The sequence below is a fragment of the Theobroma cacao genome, chromosome 1 (genome assembly GCF_000208745.1).
Source record: "Theobroma cacao cultivar B97-61/B2 chromosome 1, Criollo_cocoa_genome_V2, whole genome shotgun sequence".
Lineage (NCBI taxonomy): Eukaryota > Viridiplantae > Streptophyta > Magnoliopsida > Malvales > Malvaceae > Theobroma > Theobroma cacao.
This window is the reverse complement of record NC_030850.1, coordinates 3558551-3576000: the sequence shown is the minus strand read 5'-3', so window position 1 is coordinate 3576000 and position 17450 is coordinate 3558551. Positions and strand designations below refer to the sequence as shown.

Genomic DNA, 17450 nt, shown 5'->3' with positions numbered 1-17450 from the left:
ATTTGTTCAATAATCTTTTCAGCATGTTCCCAACTTGCCACTTGAACTTTGGGAATAGGCCCCACGAAATATGTTGAGTCGAAGAGACAGCAGCTAGCCGGTCATTTGTCAATGACATAAAGCAATTCAAAGCTTAAGCTAAAAGCCTAAAGGACGCAAAGCATGGGCCGACTCTCTTTTTAAAAACAGGCACATATCTTGGATGAGAAAACACATAAAGGAGTTTGAATAGTTATATTATCATTATCTTTGATTTTGAAAGCAAAGGAAAGAAAGAAAAAGATATTTGAACAGGAAGTAGGAAGAAAAATAAAATAATAATAATCAAGTTAAGATGAAATGAAAAGGGAGTTGGTGTGTTAACGTGGAGGGGGCAAGTCTCGTCAAAAGATTAAGATGTGAACCCCCTAAAAAGAAGTTCCCACTATACATATTTAAGCTTTTTTTTTCTTTTGTTGTTTGCCCTTTCTTCTTTTCTTCTTCTTCTTCTTCTTCCTCCTCCTCTTGCGTGGGCCAAAAAGCAATACTTGTTAACGTTGCTACACCACCATGAAAGGGGTTTTTAGGTTGCGGTGGGGGCCATTTTATATGGGCAAAACCAAAGCTTGCCCTTTCTAAAATCTAAAGAGAAAAGGGCAAAAAGATTTTGCATTTATAATTTTCTTTTCTAAAAAAAAAATAGAAAAGGGGAGAAGAGGGAATTGGTAGCGTGCTGGCTACTAAGTCCCGGTATGCCACTTATGACTAAACACCTTTCTATAAGATTCCCCCCAAATGGAACCCAACCTCCCTAAGCCAAATGGCCGTCCTAAGATTCTAAAGCCCCAAACTAGATAAGGACCTATTCATTACTTTTAGATGGATAATTGAAAATTTTGAAACCCTTATTTTTAGTTATCAAAGAATTACTTTATTAATTCTCCTAGTTAAGCTGATATCACCCCCCCCCCCTTTTACACCAAATACCAACCCCATTTCAATTTGGACCTATTTATTAACAATGATTTAAAAATTACTTAGCATTGTCAATTATTTTAGTAGCCAACACCAGCCCTCGTGTTTAAACTTAAGAAAAATTGGTTCTTTTTGTCTTAATTGTGCATCAGGTCTCTTGGGAGGATTTCAGCAGGCCATCGCGGTTCAAAGTTGGTGGTATTGATTAAGTTTCGAAGAAAATTAAAGCTCTCTCCAATTTGAAGATGATCAAAACCCCATAACCTATTTGTCCATAAAATTCTAAAATAATCACAAAATGGTAAAGCGAAGATTAATAATTAGTGAAAATCAATTTTACTCCCAATCCTATTCAAATCAAAAGCAAATTCTTGCACTCCCCCCTCCCTCTATCCCCTTTGTGTCCTCCATAAACACAAAGTAATTTAACCAACCCCATAAAATACCAATCCCCATTACACGTGCGAGAAAAACATAACACACGTGTGAATCACTCCCAAAAGCAGTACTCTCCATGCACAAAAAAGCCTACCGCCGTCGTCAAGGCCGCCACGCACTGGCCCAAACCACCGGCTGATCCTTCCAAGACAAGAATATTCCGGCGTCAGGACACTGTGCCATTGACCAACCTTCTTTGTACCTTCTCAACAAGGCGCGTACGTCGTCACACACTTCGTCACTCAAAACCACCGGGCTAAATCCACTTGCATGGAACCGTCTGGACCAGCGCGTGGCTGACTCGCGCCTCTCGATGGACTCGGACGGTGGACAAGCCACCAAGTCAACTATGGCTCGACCCGCTGCTCGTTCCAGCATCAACCTTTCATTGCTTGTTCTGGCAAAACTCTCATCCAAGGCTTCAAAGTAAACCCTACACCATCTTAAACATTCTTGGAATCCCTTAACGAACTCCAGCCCATCAACCCCAACATCAAGATCAGCTTCTTCTTCAACAACCGTGATTATCCTTGGCTGCAATCTCCTGAAATTTGATATCATAATATCTCTACGATTGTCAACGGCTGTGATCGAATGTAATGTGCCAACACAGTTGATGGCCAAGGCTTCATCTTCTTTGATATTAAGTTCTGATAAATCTAAGTCACATAAATCACCAGCATGGTGTATCACATTGAATTTAAAGGGAACTCCCATAAGCCTAGCAAACTTTTCCATCCTGTTTCCTATTTCTTTCATTACTTTTTGGACTGCAACCAAGCCTCCAGCTCCTGCAGCACCTGAAACGGCGCCGGTTTTGCTAGCAACAATAGTGGTTAGCCTTAAATGCGGGGTTTCATCGGTGCGGGTAGCAAGGGCTTCAAGCAAAGTAGGCCACTGGGTGCAATAAGTGTTGCTAATATCAATTATGTGTAATTTGCTTTCACCTTCGAAAGCTTCCATGATTGCACCATTACAAGCTACGTGACCAAAAGTAGTCCAAGGACTTACCTCTTGAAACTTCAATACCATCTTTCTTGTTGACTCGAAAGAACAGGTTTTTTCAGATACTGAGGCTAAAGTTCGATAGCAACGCTCACCAGAGTCGGTCATGCGGCTAAACAAGGCTTGAAGAAAGTGAGAACCGAGTTTTTGGTCGGTGTCACCGTAAGGTGAGCTAAGCTCGTTGAGCATCCACATGAGCTGCTGGACACGGGCGCTGTTTCGATCAGCAATAGCGGTTGCTGTTTCCAGGAGGATATCGGTAGCCCACTTGCCGGAGAAATCGAAGCTTAGGTCACGAACAGGGGAGAAAGAGAAATCAGAAGGGTCGAAAGCATGGTGAGTGGTGGGGGTAGAAGTGTTCGTAGTGGTGGTTGTGGGAGTCGTGGTGGTGGTAGAAGGGTGGGGTTGGTGTTGTTGATGATGGTGATAAGGATAGTAGTGTTTAGAAGAAGACGAAGAGAAGTCTTCTTCATCCATGAAAAAGTTGAAGCATTCTTCGTCTTCTTGTTGGTAGTGATGGTTTTGTCTAGAGGATCTAGAGCTGCTAGAAGTTCTGCTAGAGTTGAAAGATTGATCGGATGATTGGAGACTTACAAGTCTAAACAAGGTATCCATCTAATACCAAATAGCAAGAGACCCACATCAATAAACTTTGGATTGAGGCTGTTGGGGGGTGTTGGAAGAGATGGGTGAGTTTCTGTTTTTAACAGTACTAGAACATGGGTTATAGAGAAATGATTAAAGGGAGGGGATCTTAAAACTGGATTTTACTGACTGGGTTTTGTAAACAGAATTAGAAAAATAAAAATGAAAAAAAAGGAAAAGGGTTGGGAATCTAAGTGTGAGTAAAAAATGTGCTTTCTTTTGGTGTAATCGATGAGAAAAATGGAGTGGGGTTAGAGGGGGTTCTTTTCTAGCTTGTTTCTTTTAGGGTGCTTTTTTAATTTTCATGGGGGAATTGACTAATATGGGGCTTTCTGTTAAATCTTGGGAGGTGGTATGGACTAGCTAGCTGGTGTTTTAGGAATAGAATTTCTGTCTGACAAAAGAAGAAAGAGATTGAGAAAAAGATAACAAGGGTCGATATCACCAAATGGGTTTAGTGGGATAGCTTTTTATGCAGAGAGAGAGAGGGCGGGAGAGAGAGAATGTTATGGGTTTTAGTGGGAGCAGGCGTGCCAATTGGGTTAGAGAGAGATGGGAGACTAAAGCTGCCGGCGTGCATCACCATCATCAAACCCACCATCACCCCAACACAAGTCATTCACATTCCTTGCCTCCTAATCCCTCTCCAAACTCTGCCAAAATGCTTGTTACTTTTTTCCTTTTCTATACTATTACATTATCCCATACATCAATTTGTCATATAATAATACTCTATTCTATTGCCAAAATGTACCCTTCCCTAGGTCCTGCAGCATGCTTTTCTTCCCCCTTTTCCCCCCCACTCCCCCATATCATCAAATAGTTTATAAATCACAAACACTAATCACTTCACATACCAGCACTCTAGTCCATTTCACTAGATGACCAAAGCCCAAAACCATACATCCCCCTCTCTTCCATGTCAGTGCCCCCAAAATCTTGCAATACACTTGACCAAACTCTTCTAATTTTTCTTCCTAGCCAAGTTGCTTCCACCTAATGATTGCAGCCCCCCGAATCCCCCCCTTCAAATTGAAATTCCTATTGTCTTGACCTTCTTGTCTTCAAGCTCAAGGTTAATTCTATCTAGAAACAAAATCTTTGTTTGGTTGGCACTTGGCCTAGTCCTGAGAGCCTTAGCATTCACATATTCTTCCTTGAATCAATGGTCGAGACTTTGAGAGATTACTTTTATGTTTTTGTTGGAGGGTTCCTGGCATGTCCTTATCTTTGGTTTTTCAGGAGACAGCAAAAAAAAATGCAACTCCTAGCTTAGCTTAGGTTAGTACTCTATTTTTCTCAAAGGTCAAGGTGGCTACGCATTCATTTTGCTGTATAGATATTCTCACCGATTGTTCTCTTCGCCTCGATTTTCTTCAACAATCATTAGGAAAATTCCTGCTTGGACTCTTTGTCCCTAGTCAAGACGATGCTCGCAGACAAACAGCAGAGTGAACATATCTTTCCTACCTTCCGATCCAGATGTGCCCCAACAGTCGTAGATTTTGTACATAAGGGTAGCTTTGGGAACTCAATTCCCGAGAAAATGGAAAAATTTTATTTCTCCAGCTCAAATGTTCCAAGTATCCAACCCCACTGCCAAAAGCAAGCAAGCCAGCTAGCTAGTTTAGGATTTAATTACTCCATTTAAAATCAAAATCAACTCATAATTAATAATGTACATGAGTATTACTAAAACACATAAGACAGACTTTGAAAGCTTAAACTAGGGGATGTTTAATGGATTTGTGGGGTCCACGTAAATTTTTGTCTTAGGCATTATTGTAACAAGAATGTAGATGAAATGTCACTCTACCTCAACCATAATTGAAATTTTTGCTTTAGATTGATTGGGAGGGTGATGGCAACTTGTTATATTTTAAAACACTTTTTTTTTTTTCTTTCTTCTGCCTACTTGGTTTGTTCACTGTTTAATGGCTAAAATTACATAACTGAAAAGTAACCACAAACTTATCAGCTTTTCCTTTCCAAATCCTTCAAACCCCAGAGAGCAGAGCAGCAGGTCCCATGGATTCGAATCCCAAACTTGTATACTTTCATCCTCCAAGGAATAATACTTGAATTGGATTTTGATTGGGAATGTAATGGGAAACTTAAGAACTCTTACAAGACCTGTTTTAAATAGTCTAAGCCTTCACATTTTTTGGTCTTTCTTGTTTACTAATTGAGAAGTACCTATCTATCATATCTTGTAACCACTCAAATCCCAGAAAAAAGATGATAGATCTTCGAATCCAAGACCCTTTATTCCCCCACCTTGATAGAGTGATTGTTGAATTATAAGGTCAAAAGCAAAACTGTCACATTCTCTATGTTAATAAAAGAAGAATTAAGATTTGGGAAAAAAGTAATTACTGTGACCCCAGAAAGACATGCTTCTCAGTTCTGAAATCAGATTTTTTCACCCGGTCATGCTTTCCTCATGGCTTTGTACAAAAACATTAACCCCACATACTGCTGAGCTATATCAGAAAAAAGTGCATGTACCCCAACCTGCCCAGAGAAAAAAAAAAAAAAGAGAGGAAAAAAGCCTTTGGTGGACCTTGCAATAGATGGGTTGGATTTCCCCTGACATGGCATGACACCATTAGGCCATTAGTCACAAAGCTGTAGTTGCAATTGGACCCCCCCTCCCACCTCTCGCTTTCCCTGACTTTTCTTTTGCAACTAATCCCTCTTATTAGAAATACTTTTTCCCTGTCTGATGATGTTTAGGAGGCCCTACCTGTTGGATTATTGATTAAGAGTTTGTTCACCAAATTTTCGCACAATCTTGCGGAAGATAAGCTGCTGATCCAATACTGGAGAAATGTACTGGGTGTTTAAACTTGAAGGAGAACTTTTAAAAGTAAGAAAAAAGAAAAAACAAAACAAAACCATAGGTTTTTCTGCCTCTTTAAAGTTGTTGGAAATCAGCTTTAAAGCAAAAAGCACCAGCCTTCTTCTTCTGAAGACTACTCAAGTTAGTTATCAATTGAAGACAGCTTGAAAGTTGAATTCTGAATTGACATATTTATTGTTCATCAGAAAGGGGTAAAACGAAGTCCACAAAATAATCCATAGAAAAGGAGAAAACTGAAAAGAACACATCAGTTTGACATGGATGTTACATGTGCAAAGATATATTAGATAGAGAGCAAACATGTTAGGGATGAATTATATAGTAATGCATACATAGACATAAATTCATTACAAAATATCTGTACGACGTCATTATTAAACTAACACATTAATATGATAAATTTATGAAAATTTTTCATCTTACCCAAGTTGAGTTACCATCGATGTATAAAATAATAATCTTGATAAATATAAATTTCTTTTTTTTTTTTTCATTTAAAAAGACAAATCTTTTTCACCTCCGTTAAAAGAATTAATATATATGATGTGTGGGTACGCACCATTTCCATGGTTTCCTATAAATTACAGTGGTAGAAACTGATGTGAAAGCATTTTATACGTAAGGGTTGTCCAAGACTCTTTCAACTAGTATTTGTCAAAATAATATAAAAACGATCAAAGTGCAATAGAGAAACACTTGCCATGCACTACAACATATACTTCCATCTCGTTTTCCTGTTACATGATTGAGTGGAGGTGTGAACAATTTGAGAAACGAGGTCATGAGTTAAAAATGGACAAAATAATAAGGAATTGATGCTTTGGTGCAATCCAAACTTAAAACGGTTGACCGACGGTAGGAGGTAATTAAACAGACGTGGGGAAGATTTTTCCCTTACGGGTATCAAAATTGCTTAAAGGCCACTCTACTTACAGGCATTGATTGAATCAAAGCTTTCACCGAAAGTTGACAATCATTTCCTATAAAGAAGTTTTCCAGTAGAAAACTGAATATTTTGTCCGCAAAAGCTCTGAATCAGCTCACGAAGTTGTAGTTAGACAACGTCAAGAACGACATTTCAAGTTAGGGATCAACATTTGCTAGCAATATCACAAATAGAAGTGGTCCAGAAATGGCTACTTCTAGCTGCTCTACGAGTTAGAAAAGCCATTCATTCTCAGAAGTGTTTTTGCTTTGTACAGGGGGTCACTAATACGGGGAAGAAAACGTCAACTGGAAACATCCAAAACTCTGTTCGCACTAAATGATCAAACTGACCTGTTTGGTCGAGAATTCCACAGCTGGTGGGCCACCAATGTGTGATGGCTTTTATCCAGCTGCCATATAATCATATTGTCTTCTCTTGTCCTTGATGCACAGCAGTGAGCAAAGATTTTTTAGTGGATAGCACAGTGGAAAGAACATAAGAAGTTCTTTAGAAATGCAATAGTAAGGTGTCTGACAAAATGAGTGTCAAATGGACTTAGCCCAGGATTTCTTTCTCTGTTCTCTATTAAAATGCACAAACCTCAGAGCTCAGATAGATTTTACGATGTTCTATTTCCCACTGTCTTTCTATTGTGTTTTGTCGTACGATAGCAGCACCATGTCCACATTCTAGAAATGCTAACTTAGCACCATAATCCCCGCTGTGCCGGTCAGCCCTGAGAAAACAGGCAATAGCTTTAATGTGGGGCATGCCGCTAATCAATGGCATATGGACTCACAGTTTTAATATTGAAAATAAGCTCAATGTGGAAGGCAAATAACGAAAGCATATAGTCAACTGCATAGTTCAACGGTCACAACTCCACAATAGGAATGTGATTTACAGCTTCGAGGGAAAACTAGGGGAGGACCTTGAGCGCAGCGCATACTTGCCTATTAATCATGTTTTCATGTAAAAGGACTAAAAATTCATGTAAGCATACTATGAGCTTACCTAATAAAAGGATACAAAGGGACCTCAATCCTGACCTATTGGTGTGGAGTTCAACAATGGTTTCAACTCATTCCACAAGTTCAGACACCATCATTCTATAGTACAGCAGAATGGACTGTAATATGAAAAGCTGCAGCAGTACAGCAAACCAATCATATTCTCAAGGAAAACTCCTATATATGCAACTACTAACATACAACATATACATGGAAAAATGCTAAAGAGAGTCACGCTTACCTGACATCTGATACTCGCAGAACCAGTTAAAAGTGATTTACCTGCATATGGCAAGCATGCTGTGTGTCAAAAGCCACCTAATTCTATTTTGTGAGGATGGGTACCACTGAAGCCTGCATTGCTTGTGATCCATTAGTGAGGGCAATAGTATTGAGTGCAAGTGAGACAGTGCTGTTTACAGCAGGCTTGTATACATATACACAAGGGACATCTTAACAAATGCTAGAGCAGTGATACTAACATTTCACATATGTGATTCAAAACAGTCAATAGATCTTGGGTCCAAACCAGCATTTTGAAAGAAATTGGTCAGGAAGCAACAAGTGGAGCAGGATGAAAAAGAAACAAGAGAACGGTGCAAAAAACATGTAATTTAATGGGAATCACAGTTCATGGAAAGAGAGTTTGAACAAAATCTATATCTTGTAATTCAATAACAGCAATGAAAATGTAATCTTGTGAGAACCAAAAAAAAATTGTGATCTGGTACAACTTGTTTTACACAGCCTAAAATACAAATGCAAAGGAATAATATTGGTTCTTTATTCCTCTTCTTTTCACCACCTTGGAGATGTATTTTACAACACTGACTTACACTACCTCTATCAGCATATCCACCGTCTAGAAGTATGGTTACAAGCTGAAGCAAAATTCTTACCAAGTAGAAAAGAATTTGAATCTGCCCAGTGCCCCTTGAACCCTTCACTCCCGTATTCTTTGTTAAAGTGATTTTTCCAGATCATTAATAAATGGCAAGTTCAAAGTTAAGCATTCCTTGCTTCCAAGCTCCACAGCACATTTCGTATCATTTTGCAGAGCAGCATTAGGAAAATCTCACCAAGCAGAAAAATCTTTAAATTCTCCTGCCGTGACTTTTCTTTTCTTTGTTACAGAAATTGCTGCTAGACGGGTATCCACAGTAGCAGACTCACTTGGAGTATTCCTTGCTTTTAAGTACTTTCCAACACCACCCCCACCCACAGCTCCAGATTCTGCTGTTCCTGTACCTGGATTGCTATACCAAGACCCAACCTTATCCTGGAATGTAAATAAAAAAACAATACAATCAAGTTCTGAAGATGACATATAATTAAAAAAAGAAAACCAAAATCCAGAATTCTCAGGGTCAAAAGTATAGGAACTAACATTTTCTTCATCCTCAACTTTCTTTTCACCTCTGCCCTTCTCTTCCTCTTCTTCGTCAGGCTCCATGTATGGATTGATAAATACCGTGACACTAATTATTTTAATCTCCTCCTGCACAAGCAACAGAAGAAAACACGCAGAAATTAGGAATGGAACAGAAAATTACCCTAGTGGCCAATTTTTCTGACAATTCAGAAGAGGCCAAAAGGTGAACATTATAGAGGCATTAAAATCATCACAATCACTAGCAAAGATAACAAAAACAGATGGGTAAAGACTTATTGTAAGCAGAAACTTGTTTTAACCTCAATCTTTTTTAAGTTCATATATACAAATTTGTTGATGAACACCAAATATACCGTCTCTGCTCAAAACACAGTTTTAAAAAGGTAACATGTAATAATATCAAACCAAATAGCTGATAATTTAAATGGAAAAAGGGGGAAGTTGCATGTGTATTATAGAAGCAATTGACCACTTAGCTGATATTAGGCATGCACTAACATGGCAAAATACACAAAATCAACAAATCACTAATTACGGAAAGAATATTCAACATTAAAACTCACCAGAGGTCGGTCATTGTCATCAACAGGAACCTTCTCCATAGCTGATAGTGTGGTCAAGCCACCAACAACTCCACCAAAAACCGTATGTTTGAAGTTTAAATGATTTGCAGACTTGTATAGGATGAAAAACTGGGAACCATTTGTGTGGGGGCCACTGTTTGCCATACTAACTACACCTCTTCCTGAGTGAAGCAACTTAGAGTTCACTTCATCTTTAAAAGGCTTTCCCCATATTGATTCACCTCCTCTCCCAGTACCAGTTGGATCACCACCTTGAATCATAAAATTCCTACATACAAGAAAGTATAACTTAATCAGAATGAGCAAAGTTATTAAGCCAAGTGAAGAACACAGACAATAGAATTTGAACTGAGCAATCGTCACCATACCGAATGTTTCTATGGAAGGCCACTCCATTGTAATAACCACGTTCACAAAGAGTGATGAAGTTCTCACATGTCCTTGGAGTTATATCACAGTGCAGCTCAATGTTCAAATCACCATGTGTCGTATGCAACTGAACGTAACCTTTCTTTTTGGGATTTTTCTCAACTTGAACATATTCAAATTCATTTTTGGTGACAGGGTCATAAGAGGTAGATGTAAAGGATCGTGAAGCAGCACCAGTAGTAAAACGGCTCTTCACCTAATAAACAATCCAATGTAAAAATTGACCAAGACTCAAATTGTTTAAAGATATCTTCAGGCATTTTCTACATATCAAAAACCCGTCATAGATCTTAAATTATGACTAAGAATCTAAATCCATGATCATCTTCATCAGGAATTACCCTTTTCCACTTTAGAGATAATTAATAGACCAAATCTCTTACCAATACCAATTGATAGATGATAGTTATCACAAGTCATTACCACCAGCATGTCTAATCAACAAGATGACACCAAAAGCTCTCTATAAATGACTACCAGCAGAAAGAAAATAAAAGACAGTGACCTTCAAACTGAGCACTGGTTTGGCATGCGAGACTCTATGATAAATGGTTTGTCCAAAGGCAAAGTCAAGAAAATGAGAAATTTACCAGCTTAGCATTCACAGGTGCCCTCTCTCCTGCCATATGCATAGCAATCCGGGCAGCAGTTTTATCACTTGATGCGGCTTTTGCTGCAGCAGCACTTCTTCCATGTACTGAAGCAGATGCAGCATCTACAATACTATACGCAGGTTGAGTTTTACTCTCCCCATTTGCATCTAACTTTGAATCCTCTTTGATGCGAGACCGTGCAGCTAAAATGGCAGCAAGAGCAGCAGCCCTCTCATTTTGAGCCTTGCTGCCACCCCCACCAAGCATAGCAGTTTCCCTTGCTTTCTCAGTTCCAAGCTCTGCCAGCATCTGCTTGACGTCCCCAGCGACATTGATGTTATAAGTTGGATCTGAACTCATTTTCTTTAGTTCTACAAAGAAAAAGAAGAAATCAAAACCATTAAAAAGGAAGGAGGAATACATAGCTGTTCCTACCAGGAAGCTCAGTCAAAGCAGCTATAATACCTTCATCATCAACCTTCAAACAATTTTTGACATGATCAAAATCCAGGGTAACCTTGCTGTCAAGTGCGTTAGGATTCTGCGGAGCATGAGCAGCAAAACAAGAACCACATTGTACTCATGATGCCAAACTAGCAAAACAACTAAAAAAATGCTTTAATCAAAGATAAACAGAACACAAATTAAATGTACTGCTTGCCTGAATTGTAATAATATCTTCCTTAGCGAAAGGCTCATCTGTAAGAAGCTCTTTCCAGTTTTTGGTCTTGATGTTTAATTCTTTAATTGCCTTCAATAAAAACAAAATGGAAACAATATTATAGAGAGCTGACATAAGGAAAATCTTAATGATAAGTAAGAAAATACACCTCATAACAGAACACATTTCCCGTAGTCTTCACAGCAACTATGTGTGTGTACTCAGTAAAATCTTTGTTCAGCACAGGGCAATGATACTCTCCTGCAAAGAAGTAAGGAAACGTTTTAATATCCTCAAGGCATGAAATTAGACCAAAAGTGCAAAGACCAAAGACCTCCTACATAAACCAAATTCTAAAAATGTAGAATTGAAAAAAAAAACCAATCAGCACACGTACATGGCAGCATAAAAAACAAGAAATTAATCCTAATGAACATTGCTTAATGCAAGAACTTTTAGCAAATTGAAAAGTAACAACATAATCACAATGACAACATCAATAAGAGACCAAGAGACTTACCACAAGGTTTAATTGATTTACCAATGAGATCGCCTTCACAGACTAACACCAAAGAGCAGGTTCTCAAACATTTATTACATTTCTCAACAAGTTGAAACTTATTTCCCAAGATATGATTTCACAACTACCAAGTCTATAAGCAAACATAAGATGTATTATTACATTGCACTTTCCCTACCTCTTTTCCTTCATTTTCGTAGGATTTATTATTTTCACAGAACCTTATCAACTTCATGGTAATGGGAAGAGATGTCTTGATGTAATCTATCAAAATGATACTGTGGAACTGAACAAAAAGCCATTAACTAGCAGACTCTAACTTTGATGATCAGCTCAAAATTTAAACAAAGACAAATTTACTCTAGTCCTCCAGGACAGCAACTAATTAAACTAATAAAATAACAGGCAAAGTAAAGCAGAAAATATTTCCAAAAATCTGGCAGAAAGTGAGAATAACCCTAAAGATAACATGTGCCAATCCGCCCCATGCTTTTGTTTTTGCAACCCAAACCCAAGGTAACTATACAACATCCAGAATTAGCATGCTATACCTTAAAAAGAGGGACACACTCAAGTTCAACCCTGCCGAAAAGGTTATAAGAAGTCACATCAAGGATAGAAGACAAATTTTATTTTGCATACGATGACTGTGTCACATGCTAAAATTACATCCTCCACAAAACACATGCACCTTATAAAAGAATCTAGAAAGCTAGTAATGTAATCTACAAAGCTCCAATAAACAATTCAAACGAGGAACATCCTTATTACACTATATTTTGTCCCACAGGGAAAGAAGATTTCAAACAATTATTGCTCTTTATGATATAAACTCTTTCAATTTTACTTCTAAAACTATGACATGCTTTGCTAAAACGTGAAAGTGGCAATATATCATAAGGATGTTAAAATACTACATTTGGTTCATCTTATTCAAAATTCAAATTGTAAACAAAATATTCCTAACCTTCAGAATTCTTGTGGAAAGTAAGAGGGATAAGTTCCTCTTGCTTCAATGGAGCCCCGGTTACCGGGTTCTTCCCGTACTTCCTAATATAAGGAATTATATTCCTGCACCCAAAAAAAAAATAGAAAAAAACCTAAATTACACTAAAAAACAAAGCTTAAAATTAGTGACAAACCAAAATACAAAGATACCAACATTATTTCGAAGATACTGCCATCCTTCGTGCAAACCGGCGCCTCAAACGGCGTAAATGTAAGACTGAAAAGGAAAACCCAAAAAAACAAAGAAAATTAAAATGTTGAAAGTAAATAAGCATGAATTAAATAAAAGAGATAAAAAAATGTGGGAATGGGGAGTGAGGAGTACGCGCAGCAATAGAAGGGGAGCCGTTTGAAAGGGGTGCCGTTTTCTTTGGATTTAGAGCCGCCCCACTCGGTGGCCCACTCTGTCTTCGTTATGAACATCCGATCTTTGCTGTGCTGTTTCTTCCCCATCTTCGCGAGCCTTTCCGGGACGATTCAATTTAGGGTTTCTGGTTACTAAAAGCTTTGTTTCGTTGAAATTTACTTGAAATTGAGTTTGGAGAGATTGCTAGGGTTTATGATTTGGAGGGGATTGAACCTTTTCTGATTAGGATTTTTGGATTTTGGAGGGAGGTTTTGACTTTTGACCGTTTGATAGGGTGAGCCCTGAGTTTGCCGGTTCCGAAAATGATCGACCTTTCGAATCGGCAAAATTCGGCCCAATTTCAAACCCGTTGAAATAATTGGGCTTTTCCTTGTATTCGCTACGTTCAATTTCCATTTTTTATTTTGAGATTTTCTACGTATTCAAGTTTCTTCTTTTTATAATAATTAAAACTCTGGCCTTTTTTATTTAAAATTAAATTTTTATTTGCCATTAAATTGAAATTATTTTCTTGAAATTGCATGTCAATTCAAATATTGACGTTTAATTTTGAAATAAAAGAGTTACTTAATTGTATAATTTTGTATTTATTATATGAATATCTTCATGTATTAAAATAATATTGGAATAAAATACGCTAACTGAGCGTATAATTTTGTATTGATTATGTGCTCTAGGACGAAAAAATTCCCAACGGCCTTGGGCCAAGTTGTCAAGCTATAAAGCCAGGCTTGGGCCACATGAAACAAAGCAGGCCAGCAGAGTCCAATCATGTGACTCTCCGACGGGTTTATGGCACCAGCGAAGGGGAAATGAAATGCAAGCGGTTATCGCTGAGGCTTTAGCAATGAAAGGTCCAAGGCCGACCAGTAGCGGCAGCAGCAGTGGGGAAGAAGACGGAGACGCAGAGTGGAAAGCTGCCATTCAATCAATAGCCGCCGCTACCACTGCAATTTTCACCCCTAATGGTTTCAACACTTCCTTCTCCAACAGCTCCACAACAACAACAATAACTAAAGCAAAAACGACAAGAAACAGCAGTGTTTCCCGTCCAACCCTAGATACACTTAATGATGATGCTGATGATGGAGAGAAAAAACAGCAACCCCAGAAGCTTAAACACTTCCAAATCAAGGTTCCAAGCTTTCCCGTGTTTCTAGCTTTGTTTTTATAGCATTGGCTTATCTGGGTAATTTGCAAGTATTTGGATTGATATCAACTTTAAAATTATGAACTTTTAGATTCCCCGTTGAGTCCAGTGAATGATTTGATATTTCCCATATGCTCTTTTTTTTTTTTTTTCCATAAGTTGGTATCAGAATTTTGTGCATGGAATCTAATTTTATTTTTGCAACTTAAATGGGGGTATTTCAATGGGTTCAGCAACTTAAAAGGACTCAATTTTAGTAACTGTCAAAGCTGGAATTCATGATGTCTAATTATTTTTTCTCATTCAATCTGAATCTTTTGCTGTTTGAACACTTCTGCTCTCTTGTTTTGTTTGCTTACTGATAAAAATAGTAAACAGGCACAAAAGCTTTTGGATGAAATGTTAGAGAAGAGCTTAGTGATAGTGAAGGATGCCAATAATGTCCCAGATGATGATAGTGTGGTAAATGAAGGTGGAGTTCGGTTATTTAAAAATTCTACTCCCGGGATAGTATTTGACTGTGGAGGTGGGTATATTTTGTACAAATTGCCATTTCTTGTCGCAACTGGGAGAATGTTCTAATCAACCTGCATTGTTCAACCTATTCTGTTGCTAGTAAATCAGTCTCAAATGGTTAATTCTAGATGCGGAGTTTAGTGAGTGGGAGAAAAAGGGCAGCATATTCTGAAACCTAATGCAACTTCTTTCATGGATTCTACCTGTCATTTTTATTGAAATTTGATCTCTTATTACATGTGAATGAATTGGTAGTTTGTGATTGATTGGTGTTGATATTGCGATGCATTTTTGCATTTGCTTTTGATATTGTATGTGAGGTTGAAACGTTATTTCTTTGCTATCAGATGATATTCAACGACCCACAAAGAGACCAAAAATCCTTCCTGGGAGAGGGATTCATGAGAACTCGAAAGAGGTTGCTCTGGATATCTCTTTTCATGCTGTTAATTCTCTCTCTTTTCACTTTGCATTAATCCTTCTTAAGTTATACTTAGTCATCTTGGTGGCACGCAGTTTAGACGACAACTGCGGTCTATAGCAGTGGATGGGAAAGATATATTGGCTGCAGCAAGACAATCAAGCCAGAAATCACTAGCTAGACTAGAAGCTAAAGATGCAGCCGCAAAAGAAAAAGCCAAAAGAGAGGAAGAAAGAGTAGCAGAGCTGAAAAGGATTAGGGGGGAGAGGTGGCTACCTTCAGTGGCTAGAGAGATGCAGGTAAAGTTTCAAGTTTGAGAGTCATGGAGACAATTAATCCGTAGTTGTATCCTATATGTTCATGCAATATGGTTTCACATTTTGTTGACAAATTTGCCTTTTCTCTTTCTTGCCCAGTTAAATAGAAGTTCTGATCAACAAGTATAGGCAAATCCTTGCAAGCTGTTTCAAATGTTGGTTTCCTTAATGATTATCACTGACTGAGAGTCATGTTTGTCACTAAATCTGGGAATTCCATGGTGATCTCCACCCCCCCCCCCCCCCCCCATTTTTTGTCCTTTTCTTGTTTTTCATATGGGATGATTGGGGCTCCACTTAATTGAGGTATTCATACATGTAATGATACAGAGCATTTGATGATTTAACAATCACCATATGTGAAGCATCCATCAATGAATTAACAATCACGTTAAGATGATTAATAGTAATACTTATCATTACAAGTTTAGACTTTGAAGGTGATCATGATGAAGATATCCATGTGATTCAAGGTCTGGTGGATCATTTACTTTTGAGAGGATGGCATTATTCATGCTGCATTATCAAGAAATAAAGGAACGTTATGATAACCCAAGCCAAGAAAATGGCCTTTCAAAGAGGGTAGGGAGCAATGGGGTCCTTGATAAATGATGAATGATGAAAATCAGACAAATGCCATCCAACAGGGGAAAAAAGGAGGACCCCAATAGGCTCACCTCAGTCTGGTTAACAATCTTACAAGAAGGGTGGATTGATGTTATATTACGTACAACACAACTGTCAGACTAAAAGGGTTCCTGGTAATTGTGGGCCTGTCAAATGCAACTAGCTTGACATGTTTGGAGGAAAGAAACTGCATAAAATTAAATGGTAGTAATTGTTTACAAGCAACCCTTTAACTTTCCGAAATGCAGTTCTTTTTTTTCGTAGTTCTTTTTCACCTTTTGTGTATAAAAATAAATAAAAAAAAGTTAAAGTTGCAGATAGCATTGCTTGAAGCAAAACTCTACCTTTTTGGTTGTTAGATAGCAAAAGAAAAAGGAAACCTAAAGAAATAAAGATAAACGAGACCAATGACTTAGGATGCTTCACATTATTAGCGTTAAACAGTTTGGGTTGTAGCGAGCTTATATTCTGTCCAATAATCATTTACTTCCAAAATCCAGGGCCTGTTGTCAGTTGATGTCACAAATAGCAAAATCATAGGCAAGTGAAAATGGGAAGCAACGCGGAAGCAGCGACCTTCCCCCTTACCTGCAGGGTGTCACCTTAAAACTATAATGATGAAAGTACCTCTATATTATCATGAGAAATCCAACAAAAAGACGGCAGTCTCAATCACTCATTGCCTTTACCCACCCTTTTTCTTCAGTTGCTGCAACTGCAATGCACATTTTCCAAGTCCCATTGTACCCCCTTTATAGCTGAAAGAGATAGGTTTTGATCAATATAGTTAGCCTTGGTCTGGTTGTTTTTGCAGTGGTCATTCTTTTATTCTTTGTGTGTTCAGTTTTTGAAGATGGCGATGGTGCTGGCAATGGTGGTTGATGGCTTGGGATTGCTTGTTAGGACGCTCTGGGGCCTGCAAGAGAGGCGGTTCTCTGCGACTTTTGATGCTGTGAGTTCAGCCGCTGTTTCCATGACCATGGCCCTTGTGGTCTGCTTCTTGTCCGTTCATGGGCATGCA

The 17450-nt window shown here is 38.3% G+C and overlaps 3 protein-coding genes across 9 annotated transcripts; 1 reads left to right on the top strand and 2 right to left on the bottom strand.

Annotated features, from left to right (window-relative positions):
* On the bottom strand, positions 1173 to 3207 carry LOC18611292 (protein SHORT-ROOT). Its single transcript, XM_007047476.2, has one exon. The coding sequence runs from the start codon at positions 3010 to 3012 to the stop codon at positions 1495 to 1497; it is 1518 nt and encodes a 505-aa protein (XP_007047538.1). The 5' UTR covers positions 3013 to 3207; the 3' UTR covers positions 1173 to 1494.
* Positions 7015 to 13702, bottom strand: LOC18611290 (peptidyl-prolyl cis-trans isomerase CYP65). Of its 5 annotated transcripts, none has more exons than XR_001926202.1 (14): positions 13357 to 13702; positions 13186 to 13248; positions 12991 to 13094; positions 11673 to 11764; positions 11504 to 11593; positions 11308 to 11383; positions 10840 to 11213; positions 10189 to 10445; positions 9800 to 10088; positions 9231 to 9341; positions 8743 to 9122; positions 8085 to 8197; positions 7848 to 7977; positions 7015 to 7569 (listed from the first exon to the last, which is right to left on the bottom strand). XR_001926202.1 is itself a non-coding variant. In XM_018113927.1 (11 exons), the coding sequence occupies exons 1-11, from the start codon at positions 13482 to 13484 to the stop codon at positions 8919 to 8921; spliced, it is 1788 nt and encodes a 595-aa protein (XP_017969416.1). In that variant the 5' UTR covers positions 13485 to 13702; the 3' UTR covers positions 8454 to 8918. The 5 variants fall into 5 exon arrangements, 1 of the variants encoding a protein (XP_017969416.1); XR_001926201.1 differs by having other exon boundaries at positions 8085 to 8125; XR_001926203.1 differs by having other exon boundaries at positions 7883 to 7977; positions 8085 to 8125.
* On the top strand, positions 14157 to 16197 carry LOC18611289. Of its 3 annotated transcripts, XM_007047466.2 has the most exons (5): positions 14157 to 14533; positions 14927 to 15074; positions 15412 to 15482; positions 15581 to 15784; positions 15902 to 16197. In XM_007047466.2, the coding sequence occupies exons 1-5, from the start codon at positions 14216 to 14218 to the stop codon at positions 15929 to 15931; spliced, it is 771 nt and encodes a 256-aa protein (XP_007047528.2). In that variant the 5' UTR covers positions 14157 to 14215; the 3' UTR covers positions 15932 to 16197. The 3 variants fall into 3 exon arrangements, with proteins under 3 accessions (XP_007047528.2, XP_007047530.2, XP_007047529.2); XM_007047468.2 differs by lacking the exon at positions 14927 to 15074 and having other exon boundaries at positions 15586 to 15784; XM_007047467.2 differs by lacking the exon at positions 15902 to 16197 and having other exon boundaries at positions 15586 to 15724.